Source organism: Babylonia areolata, chromosome 1 (genome assembly GCF_041734735.1).
Source record: "Babylonia areolata isolate BAREFJ2019XMU chromosome 1, ASM4173473v1, whole genome shotgun sequence".
In the NCBI taxonomy this organism is placed as follows: Eukaryota; Metazoa; Mollusca; class Gastropoda; order Neogastropoda; family Buccinidae; genus Babylonia; species Babylonia areolata.
This window is the reverse complement of record NC_134876.1, coordinates 64,272,842-64,294,523: the sequence shown is the minus strand read 5'-3', so window position 1 is coordinate 64,294,523 and position 21,682 is coordinate 64,272,842. Positions and strand designations below refer to the sequence as shown.

The following is a 21,682-nucleotide window of genomic DNA, read 5'->3' as shown; positions in this document are numbered from 1 at the left end:
TTGCTTGGGTCATTTCAGTATCATTGTTACTCAAATATTATTGCTAAATTTGGATATTTGCTCTCAGTCACTCATATGGAACATCACACACAAACTCAGATTTGCTGGATACAAAGGTGTGGTTTTCAAGCGCAGTTATCACACTTTTAGACTTTATCACTTTATGATGTCACATTTGCATCGTCTAGTGTTTATTGTAGTTATCAAACAGAAGTAGAAAAAGTTCAATCATCAAGAGAATCTGAGTGGTGGGTGTGTCGATTCGAAGCAAGATAAGCAGAGAGTCTATCCACACGCCCCCTCCAATACTGATGATAAGAACACAGAGACCTCAACTTCATACGCACCTTCTGCGATAACATCTTCAACAGTGACGCTGTAACGACCCACTTGGAAAGTCTTTCCTATGTGAGAACTTTGGTTCGAACTGAAGAGCTTCTTCATTTTGTCATCGGCACCAAACTCCGCTCTGAAAAAAAAGGTAGCCAACAATCTCCACCCACTGCTACATGTATCCGTCAATCGAAAAGAGGAAGCACTTCCTGTTGGTAATTCCCCAACACTTCCGTTGGTTTAATTTGTCGTTCTGACAGTTCATGCCAAAGTTAAGGCTTCTGAAATGACACACGACCCATAACATATACAATAGAACTGTACATTCTTGAAAATCTAACTAGTCTCAATGTCTGTTCTAAATGACAACATTCGTCCTTATCCAGGCCAGACACCGCAACTTCTGATTGTTCTTAGCGGATGTCTCGGACAGCAAATATCACGTGATTGAAATGTGTCTTTATTTTTGTTAAATGGCAGCTGTATTTTTTGTAGATTTTAGTATACAACGCAAACATTCAAAGTACATATGTATTTTTGTAACACATTATGTAAAACTGTATCGTAGTATTCTTTTTGAAACCACTTCACGTTTCCTCTCGCCTCTAAGACTTTGTCTTTCTCAAGTAAGAGTATTGGCACGGCCAACGTGCGACAGTTGTCCCCAATTTTACGTCTTTCCACTTCAAGTGATATAATACTACAAACAACAACAAACAAAAAATAGTGGGGGGTCGTAGTGGTGGTGGATAAGGAAAAAGTGAATGTAAACCCACAAGTGTGTTTTATCTTCAGTTTAACGTCTATTCACTATAAGTGTTTTTAGACGGAAAGGAGTCAAGTAGTGGATAAAGGAAAGGGAGTGCATGTGAATATTAGTGTAAAAAAGTGTTCATGTTATGTATCAGAGGAAAGGTAGATTATTATAAGAAAAAGTCTAAAGAGACTGTGGTGTGTATTGAATGAGATGTCATGGGGGGCGGGGGGGGGGAGAATATGTATATGCATATCAACAAGTATTAACCTACAACAATGTAAATATAAATAACAACATTAATTGTGTGTGTGTGTGTGTGTGTGTGTGTGTGTGTGTGTGTGTGTGTGTGTGTGTGTGTGTGTGTGTGTGTGTGTGTGTGTGACCAACGCCAGCTCCAAGAAGATCTCCACCGTCTTGAACAGTGGGTGCAGAGCTGGGACATGGCCTTCCACCCAGGAAAGTGTACCACCCTCCCTGTTACCCGCAAGAGAACCATCACCAAGAATCAATTTCGGCTCCATGGTCACACTTTGTCACGTACCTTGGCGTCACCATCTGCCAAGACCTCAGCTGGGACCTACATATCAACAACATCTGCGCCAAAGCCAACAAGACCCTGGGCTTCTTGCGACGCAAATTGAAAGTGAGCGCCACCGATCTGAAGGAGACTGCCTACAAGACTTTTGTGCAGCCCATACTTGAGTACGCCTCCTCAGTATGGGACCCACATAGCCAACATAACATTGACAAGATTAAGGCAGTCCAGAGGAGAGCAGCCCGGTTTGTGACCAACAGGTACAACAACACATCTAACGTGCCTGCCATCATTGACAGGCACCGCAGAAAGGTCGCGAGGCTAGTTAAGCTGCGTAAAATCCTCAACAATGAGGCAATTGTGAATCAGTAGAAGCAAGCTGGTCCCTGCCCTTGCCAGACTGAGAAGAGGACACCTACAGCAGCTGAGCCGCATCCAGTGTAGGACCCAATACAGAGGATCCTCCTTTCTGTCTAGAACCATCGCAGACTGGAATGCACTGTCCGAAACAGCAATGGCAGCTGACACCCTCGACACCTTCAAGTCAAGAGTGTCCCAAGAAAACTGAAAGCCGCAAAAGTAGTAGTTCGATAGAGTAGGTCTAGGATAAGGCATCCGCCTCCGAAATACCTCCCGCTCTTTAGAACATTCTGATTTTTTAAACTTATTTTTGGGCCCAGCCCTCCCTTCTGGAGGACTGGGATCAGCTAGCCCCTGAGTGGGTGAAGAGCGAAAAGTAGGGGTTTTTTGTTGTTGTTTTTTTTGTTTTTGTTTTTTGTTTTTTTGTTTGTTTGTTTGTTTTTTCCTCATCTGTCAAGTTCTTTATCTTTTCTATACAACAGCATCTCCATCTCCACGCAACCATCTATAGTCGCGGCAGAGTAATCGACATGACGATTGTGGCCGTCAACTGAATGATGATGATGATGATGGTGTGTGTGTGTGTGTGTGTGTGTGTGTGTGTGTGTGTGTGTGTGTGTGTGTGTGTGTGTGTGTGTGTGTGTGTGTGTTCTTCTGTTTGGTATTAATTGTCTATAATGTATGCACTACAAGGTGATTTGGACACATATGTGCGTAGAAAAGATACGTACAGATTCATTCACGTTACACACACGTACACACTCTTCTTTTTTCTCTTTTTTTATATACAAAATAGATATGAAAGAATTTAGCATTGAGTGGTCTGCAGTTGCATGATTGTGCATACAGAAGTGATAAATTCAACGAAAAAAGTTAACCGTGTCGATAGTCACAACAAAGATCATGGCTGAGACCGCGGCAGACAAACCGAGTGCGAAGACACGGTATTGTTTACCTTTTTGTTTTGACCTGTATTCTTCTATGAAATCATGTGTAGCATGCATAAGGCTTAGACAACAAAACAGGAAAAAATCAGATGAAGCTATCAGCTACTTATTTGGGTTTTTTTGTGAGTGTGGAAGATGTTGAAAAATGTAGTGTTATTTGTTATGCAGTTTTAGTTTCCAGAGAATTCTAACTTTTCTTTACACATGCCGGTTTATACATGGGTTTTTCATTTTGCACGTTCATTTCTTCCCCTCCACTCTTCTGTGTGCCTGGCGGTGTGAACGTCCACGCCTTGTTGTGAACACTGGCATTCCGTCTTGAGGGGAATGCTTGCAATACCGGTGACATTTGTAAGTGCTGTGCCTCTGCTAGCTTCGGTTTGTACAACCTACAAGAGTCAAACCAATAAAAAAAAATTTAAAAAAGAGGAAAAAAAATAGCCTAGTTCTCAAATTAAATGTAAAGATCATTGCAGCAGATCAGTCCTCTGAGTCTCCTGGAGGAAAAAATCGGCTCAGAATGTTTGGATGCATTTATGGCTAGTATCCCCAGGAATACAGTTCGACAGGATGCAGACCTTCAGAAAATACTGTTCGCAAATACATAAAGGGCATTTCAGTCTTAAAAGCAATGGCAACCAAAGGTATTGAACAACGCCACCTCTTCCTGCTATACCAAGCACTCGTCTTCAGTGTGACCTACTACGGACTTGGGCTAACAACATCATCTCAAAGCAACCTCCTAAAATTAGAAAGATTTCAAAATGAAGCTATGAGGCTGATCCTTGGAACAACAAAAGACATGCCCACAGAAACCATGCGATACTTGCTTGACCTTCCTTCAGTGCAGGCCAGAAACAAGTTAGAACAGGTTAAGACCTACTTCAAAGCATTAGAAAACCATCAAAACCCACTGCATGATGCAGTCAAAGAACCAAAAAGCAGCCATCTAGGATGAGGAAGATCATAGATAGGGCAAGCACTGAAGCAGAAGACACAATCCAGCTAGTATGCCGACTATAAGACCTGAAAGAAACAAAAGAATGGGAGAAACCCCCGAAAACCTCAATCATATATTCAACACAGCCATTTTACCCACTCTAGGAAGACATTGTCAGGAATGGCCAGAGAGCAAAACTGATGCGGAAGTGAAGCTACTCATAGAAGAAAACAGTAAAGAGGAGAGGGGTGTGTGTGTGGGGGGGGGGGGGGGAGGGGGTGGGGGGGGGGTAGAGGATGAGGTATGTGTGTGTATGCATACCTACACTGGGAGCAGCGGAATATTGGAACGTGTGGGTGTGCATGTATATATTTGTATATATGTGTGTTGGGTTGGGGGTGGGGGATACGGGCGTATGTGTGTGTGCTTGTACAAGTAAGTGTGCCTCTGTGTGTGTGTGTGTGTGTGTGTGTGAGTGTGTGGAGGAGGGGGGTAGAGGGGGTGCAGGGTAATGTGTGTGTGTGTTGGGGCTCATGTACGTTTATGTGTATTTGACAGTGCTTTCATATCTGTGAAACTGCATGCTTGGTGCATTTCTGCATATGTGTGTGTATGTGTGAATATGTGTCTGCATGTTTTACATTTATTTGTTTATTTATCATCATTGTTGTCTTATTTATTTATTTAATTTATTATTATTGTGGTTTTTTTAAAAAGTATTATTATTATTATTTATTTATTTATTTATTTTGTTATTTTTTATTTATTTATTTATTTTGTTATTTATTTTTTGTTGTTGTTAAATTTGTACGCTTATAGTTGACTTCATCAAGTTTTTGCGCATTATACATATTATTATTAGTAGTAGTAGTTCTTTTTTATGTATTTATCTATTATTTATTTACTTTTTTTTTTTTCAAGGCCTGACTAAGCGCGTTGGGTTACGCTGCTGATCAGGCATCTGCTTGGCAGATGTGGTGTAGCGTATATGGATTTGTCTGAACGTAGTGACGCCTCCTTGAGCTACTGAAACTGAAACTATGGCTAGTAATGGTCAAAGTTATGACTGCTGAGCATTAATAGAAGAAGAAGATGGCTGTACCGGCTGTGATGTAATATTTTTTTTACTGTAGGGGGAACATTTTACTTACAGGAAGGCTGAGAATGAATCAGTCGTTTTCTAGTGCCTTGACACAATACCCATATGAGGAATTAAAGAAACACACACACACACACACACACACACACACACACACACACACACACACACACACACACACACACTCACTCACTCACTCACACTCACTCACTCACTCACTCACACTCACTAGTTCCGGCGCGTCTTTATCGCCAGAAGTGGCATCTACTACGTACACTACCAGATCAGACCAGACCAGATCAGATCACTCACACACACACACTCACACTCACTCACAAACACACACACACACACACACACACACACACACACACACACACACTGACTCACTCAGTGGATTGCTGGATCCCTGTTACATTGTCCGATTAGAGCGTTCCAGTGATGTGACATAGGCTACAAAAGTACAAGTAATATACTTGAAATTAACAAATAATGAGGCCAGGAGATGAAACAACTTGAAATTAACAAATAATGAGGCCAGGAGATGGAAGATGGAGAGAGTTACCACTTTTTACTGTTTGTTGACAAGTAATATACTTTTGAATCAGTTAATAGCATTTTATATTGATTTACCAGTTGATGTTATATTTTTAGGTTACTTTTTAGTGTTTGCTTTTAGTGTTTGCAGGATGTTAACTGAATTGTTCTTTATGATTATTCTTTTTTTCTTCTTTTTTTTGATATTTTCTTCTTATTAACCCTTTTGCTGCCAGGAAAATAAAATTTCAGTGAAATCTATTTCATTTGCCAGGGTATAAATTTTCCAAAAACTCTGTGCTCTTTGGTATTGGAGAAAGACCCATAAAAGTATATATTTTCTGAAAGGTAAATGAATAAAGAATACAAAACTCATGCTATTTTCCCATTTTATGTATTTTTAGTGACATGCTGTTGTTTTGAAATCAGTGTTTTGGTTTTTGTCACATTTTCAACTTGTTCATTACAAACATTAGTCAGGTAATTTGCACAAAAATATCATATTTTCTGGACAAATGGATATCTGTAAACACAAAATTATACTAGAACAACCACAATATACATATATTTTTTTAAGAGATAGATACACAATGCATTGTGACTTCTCTAAGTGATAATATGGATGTGAGGCCATGTCCCCTCAGTCTCCCCCCCCCCCCCCCCCCCCACCCCCCCCCACTCCTCTTCACCCCTCTCACATGGTCACTTGATCCAGTTCTCATCAGACTGCGTTGGCTGAGTGCCAAGAATATTACTCAAACTGTGCCCTGCTAATAATTCCGTCATGTTCTGTCATCTGCTAACATCTGTACAGCCGTCATGTTCTGTCATCTGCTAACATCTGTACAGCCGGCATCACTCACTGATAGTCGCATCTTGGCCACTCTCTTGATTGTTTCCTTTATTTTCTATCAAATTGTCCTATAAATGTTCATCACTGTCTTCTCCTTCAAATTTACGCTTCAATTCTTTCTGAGCATCAGCTAAAGAAAGAAATCTTGGTTGATTTAGTTCGTCACGATCGCATGTCTTGAGCACGGCGTCAGTCCGACATTTTGTTGAGCGAGCAAGGAGAGAAGTCAGGCAAACACTTGGACAGTGACCCAACCAAAACGTTCAAATAAAGGACTGCTTCATGACGTAGATGGGGTTTCTAGCTATGAATAGAATCTAGAAAGATTCCCCAGGATAAAACTACCACTAGTTTTGTCAACGAAGTGAATGCAAACCAGGGAAAAGTCAGAATATTTCGATGACGAGTTATCTCATCATTGTAGCAGCGAAGCATACATGCTTGCCATGACAAGTTATCTCGTCGTATAGCAGCCTAGGGGTAAATATTGTAATAATATGTGCACACACATGCAGATGTATTCATGTACACTCAAGCATACACCCAGGCAAGCATTCACATCACACACACGCACACACACACACACACGCACACAAACACATCAACGCACGTTCACATTACAGGTCCATTATCACTCAAAATGAAAAGACATTAAAGGATTGAAGAATAAGAAAGGAATAGAAGACTTGCAAGGCACTCAGAGGAGATCAATATAAAGTCCTTGCCCTTGTGCATGTCAATTATTTTAAAGGAAAGATTAGTTCCAGGACAGATTTCTGACACTTGTCCACTGCTTGTTACTGGGAAGTGAAGACACAAGGACCAGGTTTTTCATTTTGCGTGTGTGTGTGTGTGTTTCTGGCTTTGGATGTTCATAATGTCTTAGAGGTCTGTGAAATTCTTTGAACAAATGAAATAATCATTTCCAGGGCTGGATTAGTCTTAAGGAAAAAAAAGTTTTGCCCTTCAAGGTCTGGAAAAGTCTTGGATTTTTGATAAAGCTGACTAGTGCCATTCATCAGAGTTTGATGATTAAAAAAAAAAAGAAAAGAAAAAGTGGTAAAATATATATATATATATATATATACACGCTATACCAATTGACATATTCGCTGATGATTCATCGGTGGCATAGCAGAAACATTTTTGCAACAGTTTGGCTTTCACTCAGTGTGGTATGACAAAAAATCTGTAGAATAAATGGTAAAGGTCTGGAATGAGTATTGAATTTTGTTTATTCACAACTGTGGAAATTCCACAGAGAGAATTGCGTTGTCCATTTCATTTCAGCTTGAGATTTTTTGTGTGTAAAATTCTCTCTCTCTCTCTCTCTCTCTCCCTCTCCCTCTCCCTCTCCCCCCCCCCCCAGACTCCCCTCCCCCACTCCCATCCCCCATCCCCCACTCCCCCTTCTCTCCTAAGCGCTATAGCTAGAGATGTTTACTTGTACTATTTGTATGCAGTATGGTCTATATTCTTTATATTGGATCCTATATATGATTGTCTAAAATTGTCATGTGAGTATAAAGTAATTCCAGGGCTGATTAACAGAACTATCATTTATATGTCTTCTTAAACTTGAACAAGCTTTTGGTTTTGAAAATGAACATTTGCAATTTTTAGACCTCATTTTATGGTAGTTTAAAAAAAAAATTTTTTTAGTAGATATTAAATTTTAAACTAAGTATTATCTACTTGGCTGTTGCCCTGATTTTTTGTTGATTTTTTTTCTTTTCTTTTTTTTAATTGTCTCAACAGCTTCACCTTTTTGTATCATGTATAGTGTGGAAATGGAATGATGATTGACCTTCCCATTGTTCAGATTGTCTGTTTCAGAGAAAGTGACAAGAACTTGAGAGAAGGCACCAGTTCAATGGAGGTTGAGAAAATGGATATTGGTAAGACTAAGAGAATGTTTTGCAGATCATGACAGTGTATGTATTTCTTAGTTACACATTGTTACCTCAGTATATTTGATATGATGGGCAAGCAGTTGTTTTAATTATGTTCCTTTGTCTTTAGAAAATTTACAGTACTTATTCCTGGTTTAATATAAATTTATTTTATCTTTTCCTTGCTCATTTTCCCAGTCACATGAAATGCACCAAAATATCAGTGTATTTGTTTTGCCCCTCTGTCCATTCTGTGTGTGACACATGGAGTAAAGCATCTTGCTTGTTTAAGAAAAAGATAAAATGCATTGTAATTCCTGTTTGAGTGTTTCACTTCCAGCTTGAAAAAAAAACACTGGAGTAGTGGCCTAGTGTTACTCATCTGCCTTGAGAGTACAGGAAGAACTCTATACTCAACAGAATTTTCTTCCCCTCCACAAAGCCTTGACTAGTGGTGGACTGGATGCTAGTCATTGGGATGAGACAGTAAACATTATGCTGGGTTGTTCCAGTGAAGTTTCCTTATTTCAATAAATGATATCTTGTTTTCGCAGTAAACATTATGCTGGGTTGTTCCAGTGAAGTTTCCATATTTCAATAAATGATATCTTGCTTCGTATTTTGTTTTGTGGAATGCTTCATTGGACAGCTGATTTTGGGTTAACCAGTTTCTTTTAGGGAAAATTTCAGTTCTGGTTAGAAATAACAAATGAATGCAGATGAAGCCTGTAGTTGTTTACATCATATCTGAAGACAGGATATGCAATTTATACTTTAAAAATTCAAGGTGTATAAAATGTATTATGATGCTTAAAAGCAGATAAGTTTTCATGAGAACAAATAAAAAATACCTTGAATAAATTCAAAATTGTGAAGCTGAAAGATTTACAAGCCTCTTTTAACTGATGAAAAATAATGAACTTATTGAAATCAGTTGTAAATCTGAAAATATCAGCTTGCGACAATGTAGGAATAGACTGTACATTACTGATTAGTTAACATTCCGGGCTCAGACATGAAGTCAAAGATACCAGCTTGTAAGAATTGACTATAGTAGGATAGATAAGTTAATGTACCGGACTCATACATAAGTTGAGGGTATCAGCTTGTATGAGCGATGAATATATTTATGTGTGTATTAGTTGCTGCATTGAACTTTGAAGGAAATTTGAAGTTGAAGTTATCCTTTATGAACAGAAAAACTGAGCTGCAATGCAGAAGATTATTTTTCAGATGCAGCAGAGCAGTCCCCTGAAGAACAGGGTGAAGAGGATGCTGCTGAAGTTGCCACATGCTACTGGTCAGAACCTTTGGTTGTTTGTTCTTGTCATTATTTTCATAATACATGAGCAAACATTTGTGTGATTTGCATAACTTCAAGTAATTTATTGTTTATAGCTACACATTTTGATGATTTACTGGGAATGTTGTCATAAGATCATGAAAGCATTTAGTAGTATTTTCTTCTTTTTGGAATATGTTCATAATCATGTGTGTTACCTATCTCTCATTTGTTCCTTTCACATCAATTTCAGTTTCTTGTCTAGTTGGAGAAGGGTCGTTACTGGGTTATGGGTTACATCAGTGCCAGCATAAATATGCAACTTCGGGCAGACCAAAAGTATTCAGTGATGAAATGTTAAGAGAAAACTTTGAAAAAGAAAAACAATAACCTAAGTAGGAAACTTGGAAGAAATTTTAGTCTGCAGGGGTCGATCCTGAGCTTCACGTAATTCCGGTGAGAAAATCAAGGGGTATATCACTATATGTAGGTGTGATAGGCTCATTTTCTGTTGATCAGTCTGGCGTGTCGATCTGTATTCCTAAACGGTTTGGTTTCTTGCTCGAAAGAAAATGCTTTCAAGAACCTGTTTGAAAACACCTCTCAGTGCCATACTTAATGCCATACTTCATGTTGTGTACATAGATCTGGATCTGGATCTGAATCTGAATTAAATGCACTCAAACTGTACAGCACTTTAGTCTGTATTTTCATTTATAGACCATGTAGTAAAGCGGCTTTGACAGGTTGAGAAGAGGGTAACTTTGTCAACCAGTACTGCAGCAGTACACTTCATGACTGCAGATTGTATAAATTATTTAGATCTGGGATTTGTTGCTGGTGCACCTTAGATTCAAGACTTCAAGACTCTTAATTGTCTTCAAATCGAAGAATCGGTATGCGCCTAACCCCCTCTTCCCCCCACACCCCACCTGGCCGCACCATTGTCAACAAATTTCAATATTTTAGAATCTCATCTCTGGTGAGTAATACAGAAGAAATGTGAACCTTGATGGTAAAAATACTCTTGCATTTAATATTATGATGCTTCTGCAGTTGTACATTGATTGTATATTGGTGCTAGGAAATGTGAACTTGGATGATAATACTCATGCAGTTGTTCATTGCTTGTTTTATGGTGCTAGAAAATGTAAAGCTAGATGATAATACTCTTGCAGTTGTACATTACTTATTTAGTGGTGCTGGGAAATGTGAACCTAGATGATAAAAATACTTATGCATTTGTACATTGCTTGCTGAGTGGTGCTGTGAAATGTAAAACCAGATGATAAAAATACTTACGCAGTTGTACATTGCTTGTTCAGTGGTGCTCCTAGGAGACTAGGGACACTGGAGCTGATGTGTGGGACCTGTGGAGGATGGTTTCATGCACGCTGCACTTCTGCCAATGTTGGGTAAGGTCTTTATTTTTCACTCCACCTATATTGTATGCACTTTGTATGCGGCTTATTTACACACATGGGCATGCGCAAGCGCACGCACACACGTGTGCGTGTGCAGCAGTACACTTCACGTGCATATATATTTTAAAAAAAAAAAAAAAAAAAAAATCCTCTCATCCTCATTTTCAAAACTTCAAGTGGTTGATAATTCTTATATGTGTAGTGTTTTACTGTTCCCCACCATCTCATTCTTACCATGGGGGTAGAGAATAACTATGCTCATAATGAGATAGTCATATACATGCATGCATACGCACATCAATTGCACTCAGAGGCACCACAGCATCAAAATGACTTGCTACAGTGCAGCTCAGCATTGCACGATACAATACAGCATGGCACACATACATGCATGTACACCACATATGTACAACACACTCTACTTTTATATCCCCTTACAATATATACAAACCACCCTTGCTCCTCCATCTTACTATGCTAAAATCCACCAAATTACACCTGACCCAACCTTTGCCCATCCTGCTTGATGCACATGCACACAGACACACACACACACACACACACACACACACACACACACACACACACACACCATATGAATGACATATTTTAGAAATTTATTTTTGAGCTGCTATTGTTTCTGTATCTGTGGGAAAAGTTCTTCTAAATCTGGTTTTGAGTAGATGCCTGATATTAAAATGTTCATCATTCACCTAATATCATGCATTGGTATTTGCTCTTCTGAGTCACCTTGTATATATAGATCAGTTTGTGTGTGTGTGTGATGTTATGTTTTTATGTTGCTGAGTTGTTAGAATAATCTTTTAAAATGTTGGTGGTTTTGTCTTGTAAAATGTCTATGAAAATGTTGTTATTGTTATTTCATTTGTTTGACTTCAGCAAAAGCCTGCCCTTCATGGTATGCTACCAGTTTCACTGCAAGAACTGCAGTACAACAGATGCAGAGAGTTTCACCAAAAAACAAGCCAGTGAGTTTTGACTTTTTGTCATTTGACTGAGACGAAACAGTAGGCAGATGTGCAAACAGTGAAGGGATTGAAAGAGGGTGTTGTTGCTGATATGTGTATTACATTAGAAATATTGATATGATAAAGTGGGTTTTTTTTGGTGTGTTTAAAAAAAACAAAAACATTTGTGATTGGTATTTCTGGTACTAGGTAGGGACTTGGATTTGGGTGACACTGAGATGGCTTCAGTTGTCCTTGTAGATGATAAGTGTAGAGCTGGAATGGAGAAGGGACAAGGAGAGTAGATAGTATTGAGCTTGAGGCTTATGTGATGTTGCTGACCCTCACAAGCTGGTTGCCATTGCCAGTTTTGACTGTCTGTCTTGACAACAGATTGGCAGTAATTATGGCAACTGACTTTCAGTTGTCGGGAACTGGAAAAAAATAATCATCTCATTTAAAAAGAATGAATTAAATTTTTTGTGATCTATAAAGTATTTCATCACCATCTGTCAGTCAGCTCCTTCTGTTTGTCTTTTCACTATAATGAAGGAGGGACCAGGCAAAATGCAATGACTGTTGGTGGTTTGCTATAGTCTGACATGTTTGGTGTACAAGCCACAAAAAAGAATTGGGAAAAGTACTTTTTTTAATGAATATTATTACTGTGTCTCCTTTCCACAAAGGTTGAACTTTCGGCAGCCTTCAAAGTGGATGGTCAGGGTGGTCTGCACATAAGTCAGACACAGTATTGCATTTATGTTTTTCAGATTTTTTTTCTTCTTAACACTAGTTTGTTGACAGATTCTCATAAAACAACTTCATGCTGATTAGTTTTCACATGTGTGAGCATGTGTGTGTGGGCTTGCTTGTGTCTGAAGTAATGATATGAGACTGTGCTTTGCTTGTCAGTTCTTGTTTCGTGCCCTACATACATTGTACTGTCTTGATAGCTTTCAGTCAGGTTTGTCATCAAGCTATGGCCAACCTGACGTTCACTGCACAGCAGGAAGGGGAGGACAGGCCAGAGTTTTCAAAAGATATGGTAAGTGCCTTTCTGTCCCTTTAAAAAAAAAAATCACATTTGAGAACATACTTTGTGGCCAATAGTTAGCATGGTTATTATGGTTGACTGCTTGCAAGAAGAAAGTCGTCATTGAAGGAAATATAAGGCCTCGTGTTTGTCACCTGAATATATTGTTCTGTGCAGGCTTCAGCATTGGATTTTTCTTTGCCCAGAAACTGTTATGACTGAGAAGTTATTTTGAAGAACATACATTTATGAAGTTGGTTACAGTAAAATTCTGTTTCTTGATTGTTAATTGTTGTCTGCCCCTGCTGAAAATTGATAGATAATCACGAATTAGAATAGGGGAAGTAAATCTTGCCAGCCATGATTTTCAGTCTTCCCTGATAGATATTTTGATCAGTTTCTAAATAGAATAATTGTTCATTTTATTTTTTCTAGAATCAGAAAAAGTAAACTAAAATAAAATCTTACATCTGTCCATAAGCATTCATTAGATTATTTCTTCAGGGGAGAAGCAGGAAATGTGTTGAAACGTGGATCGGCTTGTTTGTGTATCCATGGATACATTGAAATAGGGAAATATGCATGAAATAACACCCCCCTACCCCCATGTCATTTCTGTGATTTTGTTTTTCTCTTAGGACATTATCCCTTTCATTGAGAAGAACTGGGACAACATGACCACAATGCAACGCAGGACAAAGCAGACTTGGCACAAAACAGTACTCAATACCATGGTGAGTTTGGTTTGTTTTCAAGAATGTAACTCTGACTCTGTTTATCAGGCCATCTGTCTGTCACTTTGCCTGCCAGCTTGTCTTCAAGTAGAAAGTGAAAATGCTGTGTTTTGATTATGTCTTCCTTTTGTAAACTGGAAACATTTTTTTCTTGACTTGTACCTGAACTCTTAGCAGTAGAGAAATATTTGGAATCCAAAACTTTAATGAACTAATTATGATTTGGGCAAATTCTGGGCAAAATGACCATTTTCAAACAAACTGTCGTAGATATGAAACAAACTGACGTAGATATGTAAAGAGTTTCGGGATTTAAAAGTCAATTCATCTTTGAATAGTCTTCATTTAAAAGAGGTGATTTTCATGAATATTAGAAGTTATGTTTTCCAGTATTGCTGGAGTAGCTTTGTTTCCAATACAAAAAGCAAGCTTAATTCAGATATCTTTCATCTTATCCATTTCTCTAAAAATGCTAGAAATAATGCTATGCAACACACACACATATATAGACATACACATGCACTTGACACAAAGTTTAATATGGACATACACATGCATATGACATAAAATTTGATTTTTTGCCCAATATATATTTGCTGTTATTGATAAAGATTAACATTTGTTTCAGATGAAAGAACCTGATCTATATGTAGTAAATGCAGATGAAGGAAATGAAGCTTACTTCACACTTATCAACCAGGTATGTTGTTAATCAGAATGTCATTTTGCTGTGTGTTTTGTTTTCTCTCTCTCTTTCTCTGCCCCCTCACCACAGCCCCCACCCCACACCTCCCTGCCCCCCTCCCCCTTCCCTTTTTCCTTCCTTTTTACTCCTGTTCATGTTGTATCTCCACCAATTGCTACACCCTTGGTCTTGCATTGGAATCCATTCATTTGTGGTCACAAAACTAAGTATTCCATGGTTTGTTGCATATATGTAACGTGTGTTCATGCATTTACATGTATGCTTATGTAGTTAAAAAAACAAAGGAAACAGATATTTGTTCACTTTTGTGAACTTCATTCACTCAGGTGTATGGATACATATTCACACTGGTGTATGGATATGTATTTGTGTGTGTGTGTGTGTGTGCAAGTGTGTGTGTGCTTGCGTGCATGAAGAATGTTTTTTAATATGGCTTATCATTTTATGATTTCTTAATGAAAGCTCCGTTGTTTATTATTATTAGTAGTAGTAATTATTGTCTTCCAAACAGGATTTGACAAAGATTGCCCCTGTTTATGATGCCAAGGCTGGACCTTCGGGGGTTCAGAACACAGCTGAAGCAAGCACAAGTTAGTACTTTTACTTTACTTCTGTCTGTTGTTTCATCTTCCTTCTGTTGGCTTTTGGCATGTTCCATTGTTTGACAGGAGGCAATCAGTGATGGTTGGAAAAAAAAATAAGGGGGTCTATGTATTCTTTAGCTCTATGAAAATGATTGATATATATTGATGTTGCTTAAAACATTTTTTTTTCTACTTTGCTAATTTTTGCTGTGCATGTATTTTTCAGTTAGTGTATGAAATACTGACCAGACTTCATATGTTCTCATAAAGTAAGGGAAGATTCCTTGCATATTGCATTGCTATAGTTCTCTTTTTATTTTAAAGCTTTAGTGGTTATCTGTGATGTCAGCATGAATATCAATGGCATAATTCTTCAGAAGTGTTTGCTTTTGACATTGTGTTTTCTTTTTGACTGTTCTGAATATTTATGCAAGAACTATCAGGGTTTTTTTTTTTTGTGAGGCCTCCAAACTTTTTTTTTTGTTGTTTGTTTGTTTTTTGGTGGGGTGATGGGTAGTAGTGAGGAATATACCTTTCCAATCCATTGCTTGAACAATATAGGAATGACAGTAACTGCGAGATCCATAGTATGTTGGCAGTGATTTCACCAGACAGCCTCCTGCCATCAGGGTCCCAGTGGGAAAGTATTCAGTAAAGTGCATTCAAGGGGTGAGAAATAGAATTGTCAAAAAGGCCTTGTACTTCAAGTGAGCAGAATCAGGGAAACTGGTTGTTAGCCTTTGTTTTGTTTTTTCTGGATGAAGCATAATCCATGCCTTGTGGATTACCCAGCTGTGTATGTTTTTCAAATTGCCACTCCATACCTTATAACAGTACTCATATTTGTTCCAAAATTCAGCATTCTGTTTTGTGGAGTTGTGGTAGTGTTTATAAAGAACCATTTTGCAAAGAGCTTCCACTTACTGTCATACATCCTTAGTTTCAAAGTCTTCTGGCCTGAAAGGATTCTCACCAAGACCTGAGGAATGATTCTGTATTTGTGTTGTAGAGACCGAGCAGAGTGAGTGAGTGCAAAGTGAAAGGAACTGCAGGTTCCCATACCTGTGTTTTGAGGGTGTCTGATTGAACAGATCATAGTTCAGGAGTGATTGAAAGGAGCTGTTGGAATCATTCTGCTTTGCTTTCTGAAGATCTTGTCCAGTACAGCTGGAATCGGTGGGAAAGGAGAAAGTATTAAAACAAATACCCCTATCCAGTTGAGAAAGAATGTGTTCACTACATGGACAACCTCTTCAACTGGAGAAACAAAATGCTGGCAACATGTTCCAAACTGTCGCATCAGATCGATCTGTGAGGCTTCCTACCTGTTGCACCAAGCTTAAAAAAGCAACTGAAAGAGGAGCTATTCAGAGGGAAGGATTTAATTCCTGTGTGACAGAGTCTGCAGTCACTTAAAATGAGCTTGTCCATATTTGAAAGGACAAACTGTAGAAGCCTGAAGGTGCAGTTCTTCAGGGACCATGTAACTGTATCAGACTATCACCCTGGGTTCCTGATGTGTGGCACCACTGCGGTGCTGTCTGAGCATGCTGACACAGTGTTTGTTTCTCTGTAATGTTTAGTTGGTACCTGTGTGCATGGTGAGACAGAAGCACACTGTGGCATTGATTTCAAAATGTGTAGATTTCTATGTGGGCACTACTTTGCTGTTAAGTGTTTTTCTGTTGCCACATTTGAGCTGTAAATGAAGGTGTACACCACACCTAGATACCAGAGTTGCATGTGTGTTTTAGGTGTGACTGTCAGATACCAGAATGTGATTTTACGTTGAGTTTGCTTGTGTGTTTCAGGTGTGAGCAAAGGGCGCACCAAAAGGAGGGGAGCATTTGACAATTTGCCTGTAGTCACCAACAAAAAAAAGAAGTAAGTCACAGTGGTAAGCAAGTCTGTTAACTTGTTAGCTAATATTGTTCCTGAAGTTGTTCACATTGCTTCTGTTTTAGATTAACATTACTTAGAAACTTGGTCAGTAGAGATAATTAATGAACTGATGTGTTGCTTTCCTAAAAAACAACAAGAAAAAAACATTTCTCAGTGTTGTGTATGTTGGTGTGCATGCAATTCTGTTTTGGTCACCCATGTATGTGCAGATCTTTCTTGTTGAGAAGGTAGATATTTCAGCCTTAAGGCCACCACAAGCACTTTGTAGTAGGTATGATGATGGTGGATGTGAGAAAGATATGAGGTGATTATCAGTGAGGTGTCAAAAGGGTGCAGAATGGTCCATTAACATTACACCGCATCTACTTTGGAGGAAAAAGGAGCAGATCGGCACGAACCCAATGTGCTGGTCAGGCCTTGTGTAAAACCTTTCGACAGAATGAAACAAAATAATGATTTCAAGAAATCAATAAACACATTAGTTATATTAGAATGAAAGATACGTAGAGGGTAAATAATTAAAATGAAAAAATTAAATGAGTAAAAATTGGCCACGTTCAGTGAATTTGTGTAGAAGCACACACGAATGCATACTCACACAAGCATGCAAATTTACACACATGACACACACTCACACACACACACACACGCATAGAGTAATTTGCAGTATCACAGACACCTAGCCCCAAGCCTCAAACAACTGACGTTCATAGCCAGTCCCCACCCTCCCCATACACAACAGTGAGATAGCTCAGAGGGTAAACCCACAGATCATTTGATGCTGACCTCTATCAGGAGAGTTGTCAATTACAGCGAACAAGGACTAGGGCCCAAGCTGCCACCTCACGGTTACCCACTGGAGCACCCTTTCAACAAGGACGGGTACCGTTACTACCTAGCTGAAACAGACCCCCATGCCCCTAATCGCCAGGCGTTTGATGAGAGCACAGAAATGGCCGGCAAACCTATACCGGGCTACCTCTACCGTGTGTTCCGAGGCACGCAGGTGCTTCTCTCCATGCATGACAGAGGTGAATTTTTATTTTTGTCGTTAATTTTCAGTGTCTGTGTTCCGTTTTTCCTGGGGCCATTAAAAAAAAAGAAGAAGAAAGGTCATTGTAGCACATTACTTTAAAGACCAGTACTCCTTTTTTTTTCTCTCTCTATTTGATTCGTAAGGATATGCTGGAGAAAAATTTACAAAGATAATTATGCTGTGTTGCCTGAACTTACGGTTTGATGCCAAAAAGCAACCATAATTTTCCTTTAATGTTTTGTTGATAAGTTACAATGTTAGTTTGATTATTTGGAATTCTTTATATCGCAGTAGGAATGACAGGTTATTTGATTTCAGTCTTGTTTGTGAGTTTGTATCTGTACACTCTTTCCAGAAGCAAAATGTATAAGAGCAGTACATATTAGTAGAAAGACAAATATTGATGTGATTTAAAAGCACTATTTTCTAAATGAAATGGGTTTCAAGTGTATGTGTGTGTGATTATTTTTTGTGTACATGTGTTTTACTATGTGAAAACGTGTATTTGTGTCAGTACAACAGAAATGTTAATCTGACATAACAGATTACGAAGATGCTTTTATTCAGTTAACCATATCCTGGTCTTGCAGTTGTTAGTTATGGTTTCATTCCTAAGTGTTATTTTTTTAAAGTTGTTGTATGAATCTACACAACACTGTGTATATGTTTGATGAGAGCACAGAGGTGTTTTTGTGTGTATGTATGTATGTTTGTGCATGTATGGGTATACATGCTGTTGTATACATGCATACGTTTGTTCAAATTGTGTGTTTGTGAATATGAAAGGCTCATCGTTTAAGGAATTGGATGCAGGTGTATTTTGTGAAAATGTGCATGTATGCACATGTGGATGGTCAGTACATTAGAGGACATGCATATATGCTCCAAGCATACATGCTCCAGGATACACATGCAAATACCAGTGTGAAAAGTACATCACGTAGTCTGACAATAAATGGTTTCTGTGGTATGACATAGATATGGACACTGGGAGAGAGAGAGAAAAAAAAATCAGTATTGGATCATGAGTGTCATAGTCATAGATGCAGTACGTATGTGATGTCCTTGCATTCATGCAAGAGAGCGTGCATACGCAAGTGTGTTCAGAGACTAAACATGAAAACAGGCACTGAGACAGATAGATATATGAGACAGACAAATGCATTAAGGTGCCTTGTGGTCTGTTTTCAGCCATACAGCTGAAGCTGACGGATGACCGGTTGACTGTGACTGGAGAGAAGGGCTACAGTATGATCAGGGCTTCACATGGTAAACTTTGTTTGATATGTTCTTTTTTCTTTCTGTCTTTATCTTATCTTTTTCAGTGGGACAGAAGCTGGTAATTCATAGAAATCTATGCAGCAGCTGTGTGTGACACACAGTTCTAAGTGATACTGGTGGAGTGGGTTATAGAAGTGCTTCATGATCATCATGATGATCATCTGTATTCTGTATATTTCAGAGTGAGTGTTAAAAAAAATTCTCAGTTGTGTATTGATGAATTGTTCCAAATGTAAAACATGTCTGGATCTGCACATGTTTGTATGGTCATTGGTGCATGATTTGGTTCACAATGGTCATGATCAATGCCACGGTTCACAGAAAGACCAAACATTTCAACTTGATGGATGCAAATCTGCTTGAAAGGTTAATCAGTTCATTGATGGCTTCTCCGTTCCAGAGATGAACTGAACTATTTTAGGGTTGGTGTTTTGTGCTGTAGAATTTCAGCACTGTAGATCATGTTTCATTTCATAAATGAGAAAGGATGTCTGCTTTGACAGCACAAATGGTGAATGTGAAGCATATTATCATGTCAGCTACAAGCAGTACAAGGGTTGTATTCCACAGTAACACCTCATTTCAGCCATGTTGACCGAGCACAGTACTCAGGTGAAGCTAAACAATCATTTTTTTCCTGTCTATTGCTATTTGCATAATTTATTACATTAGCTCACTGAAAAAACAACAACCTGAAAAAACAACCACCTTGTTTATGTTGATTCTTCTCTTCTAAGGGATGATATTTTGGAAAAGTAAGATTGGATACAATATAGATTATTCACAGAGTCTTTGTTATAAATTATGGAAATCGGTGTTCATTTTACTTTACAAGTGTCTGAGAGAACGTCTGAAAATGCTCTTCAGTGAAGATACAAAGATACACACCATGTGTTTAATGATAATTATTATTTAATTTATATGGTCCTTTTCTGTATCAAACAGGCTTGTTTGCACGCACTCTGCAATGTTTAAAACAGATATGCGTAGCATGCATTTAAACACTTAAACAAAAACTTGCATGCGTAAACTTGCACAGACGTCCAGCTAAACACTGAAGCAGCAGTTTATGTTCATACACACAAAAGCATCACACACAACACAATGCTCACTGTACATACATCACACAGTGATTGTTTTGTTTTTTAACCAAAGGATGAGCTGGTTTAAGGTGGAACGTGTTTGTGCCGGTAAAGCTGACAATGGTGCTTTGTCTTCAGGGGTGATCACAGGACAGTGGTACTATGAGGTCACTGTCAAAGAGATGCCAGAACCAAGTGCATGCAGGATTGGCTGGTCACAACCCTTAGGTAAGCTGCCCTCTTGTTCCTTTCAGTAGTTCCCTTTTATCTGTCTTTTCTTCTTTCTTGCTTTCTCTTCATTCAGCTGTTTTGTTGTCTTCTCTTTTCTTTTCTTATTGAATAAATCCAGATTTATATACCTCTCATTTGCTTATTTCCCACTCTCTTAGATGAGTGCATGTGTGTGAAGAAAGAGGAGTAGGGGAGGATGTATGCATTTGTGTTCTGTGAATAAGATTATCGAAAAAGATCTGATAATTCAACAATTAAAAAAAAAAAAAAAATCAAACTGAGCATGTAGTCTTGGATGAGACAATAAGTCGAGGACCCAAAGATAAGTTTTTGGTTTGCTTGACTTCCAGAGGAGTCAGAAATGGCCATGAAAAACTGCAAATACACTGTCCGTAGCATGATGGCAATGGAATAGATTGTACAAGTTAGTTCCCTTGAATAGGGTGTCCCTGTCACAGTGCTGACCCAAAGTGAACAATATTATAATGGGCAATAAGCAGCATATATACAGGCTTGAAATCATTTTCGTGGTGTGTGCAAGTCCTTAAAAGCAGGTAACTGGATGCTTCCTGGTCATACACATTGGCTTGTCAAAAAATCGTTCAGATGAGGTGCCAAATCGATTTAAAATGTTTCGGTCATTTTCAAGACCTGCTGGTCCAGCATCCTATGTCCGATGCTGAGATGAATTCCTGTAACAGTGAAAGTGGCTTTCACTTCAGTGCCCCCTTTCTGGTGACAGGCAACCTGCAGGCCCCCTGTGGCTTTGACAAGTTCAGCTACTCCTGGCGATCCCGAAAAGGCACAGTGTTTCACCAAAGCAAGGGGAAACACTACTGCGACACAGCTTACACCGAGGGCGATACCCTTGGCTTTTTCATCTCACTGCCACCACCCCAAGATCCTCATAAGCGACTGCCAGACACTTTCAAAGACAGGGTGAGTAGCTTGGATTGCATTCATGTGTGTGATAACTTGTTCTTTAATCTGTTGTGTTCTACATGTCACTTCTGTTAACTTTTTTCTCCCTCTTACGTCCAGTGCATGGCACCAGAAAAAGAGGAAAGAAAACAAAAACACCAAACAGAAAACAAAACAAACAAAACATGAACATAGAATTGGGACTGATAGCCACTTGACCTTCCTTCTGCTTTCCCAGCACTAAG

General features: G+C 38.7%; 2 protein-coding genes across 2 annotated transcripts in view; one reads left to right on the top strand and one right to left on the bottom strand.

Moving 5' to 3' along the window:
• LOC143285579 (uncharacterized) overlaps positions 1-734 on the bottom strand; it is a 45,072-nt gene extending 44,338 nt beyond the window's left edge. Inside the window, exon 1 of the mRNA XM_076592977.1 lies at positions 348-734. Coding sequence (XP_076449092.1) covers positions 348-444 — 97 coding nt within the window. The 5' untranslated portion in view covers positions 445-734. The remainder of the gene's footprint in view (positions 1-347) is intronic.
• Positions 735-2,886: 2,152 nt separating this feature from the next.
• Positions 2,887-21,682, top strand: part of LOC143285556 (set1/Ash2 histone methyltransferase complex subunit ASH2-like) — a 69,031-nt gene continuing 50,235 nt past the window's right edge. Inside the window, exons 1-14 of the mRNA XM_076592942.1 lie at positions 2,887-2,929; positions 8,198-8,259; positions 9,487-9,553; positions 10,861-10,950; positions 11,860-11,948; positions 12,881-12,972; positions 13,599-13,694; positions 14,323-14,394; positions 14,912-14,990; positions 16,796-16,868; positions 17,700-17,917; positions 19,114-19,191; positions 20,424-20,513; positions 21,259-21,455. Of these exons, the coding sequence (XP_076449057.1) occupies positions 2,889-2,929; positions 8,198-8,259; positions 9,487-9,553; positions 10,861-10,950; positions 11,860-11,948; positions 12,881-12,972; positions 13,599-13,694; positions 14,323-14,394; positions 14,912-14,990; positions 16,796-16,868; positions 17,700-17,917; positions 19,114-19,191; positions 20,424-20,513; positions 21,259-21,455 (1,344 nt within the window). The 5' untranslated portion in view covers positions 2,887-2,888. The remainder of the gene's footprint in view (positions 2,930-8,197; positions 8,260-9,486; positions 9,554-10,860; positions 10,951-11,859; positions 11,949-12,880; positions 12,973-13,598; positions 13,695-14,322; positions 14,395-14,911; positions 14,991-16,795; positions 16,869-17,699; positions 17,918-19,113; positions 19,192-20,423; positions 20,514-21,258; positions 21,456-21,682) is intronic.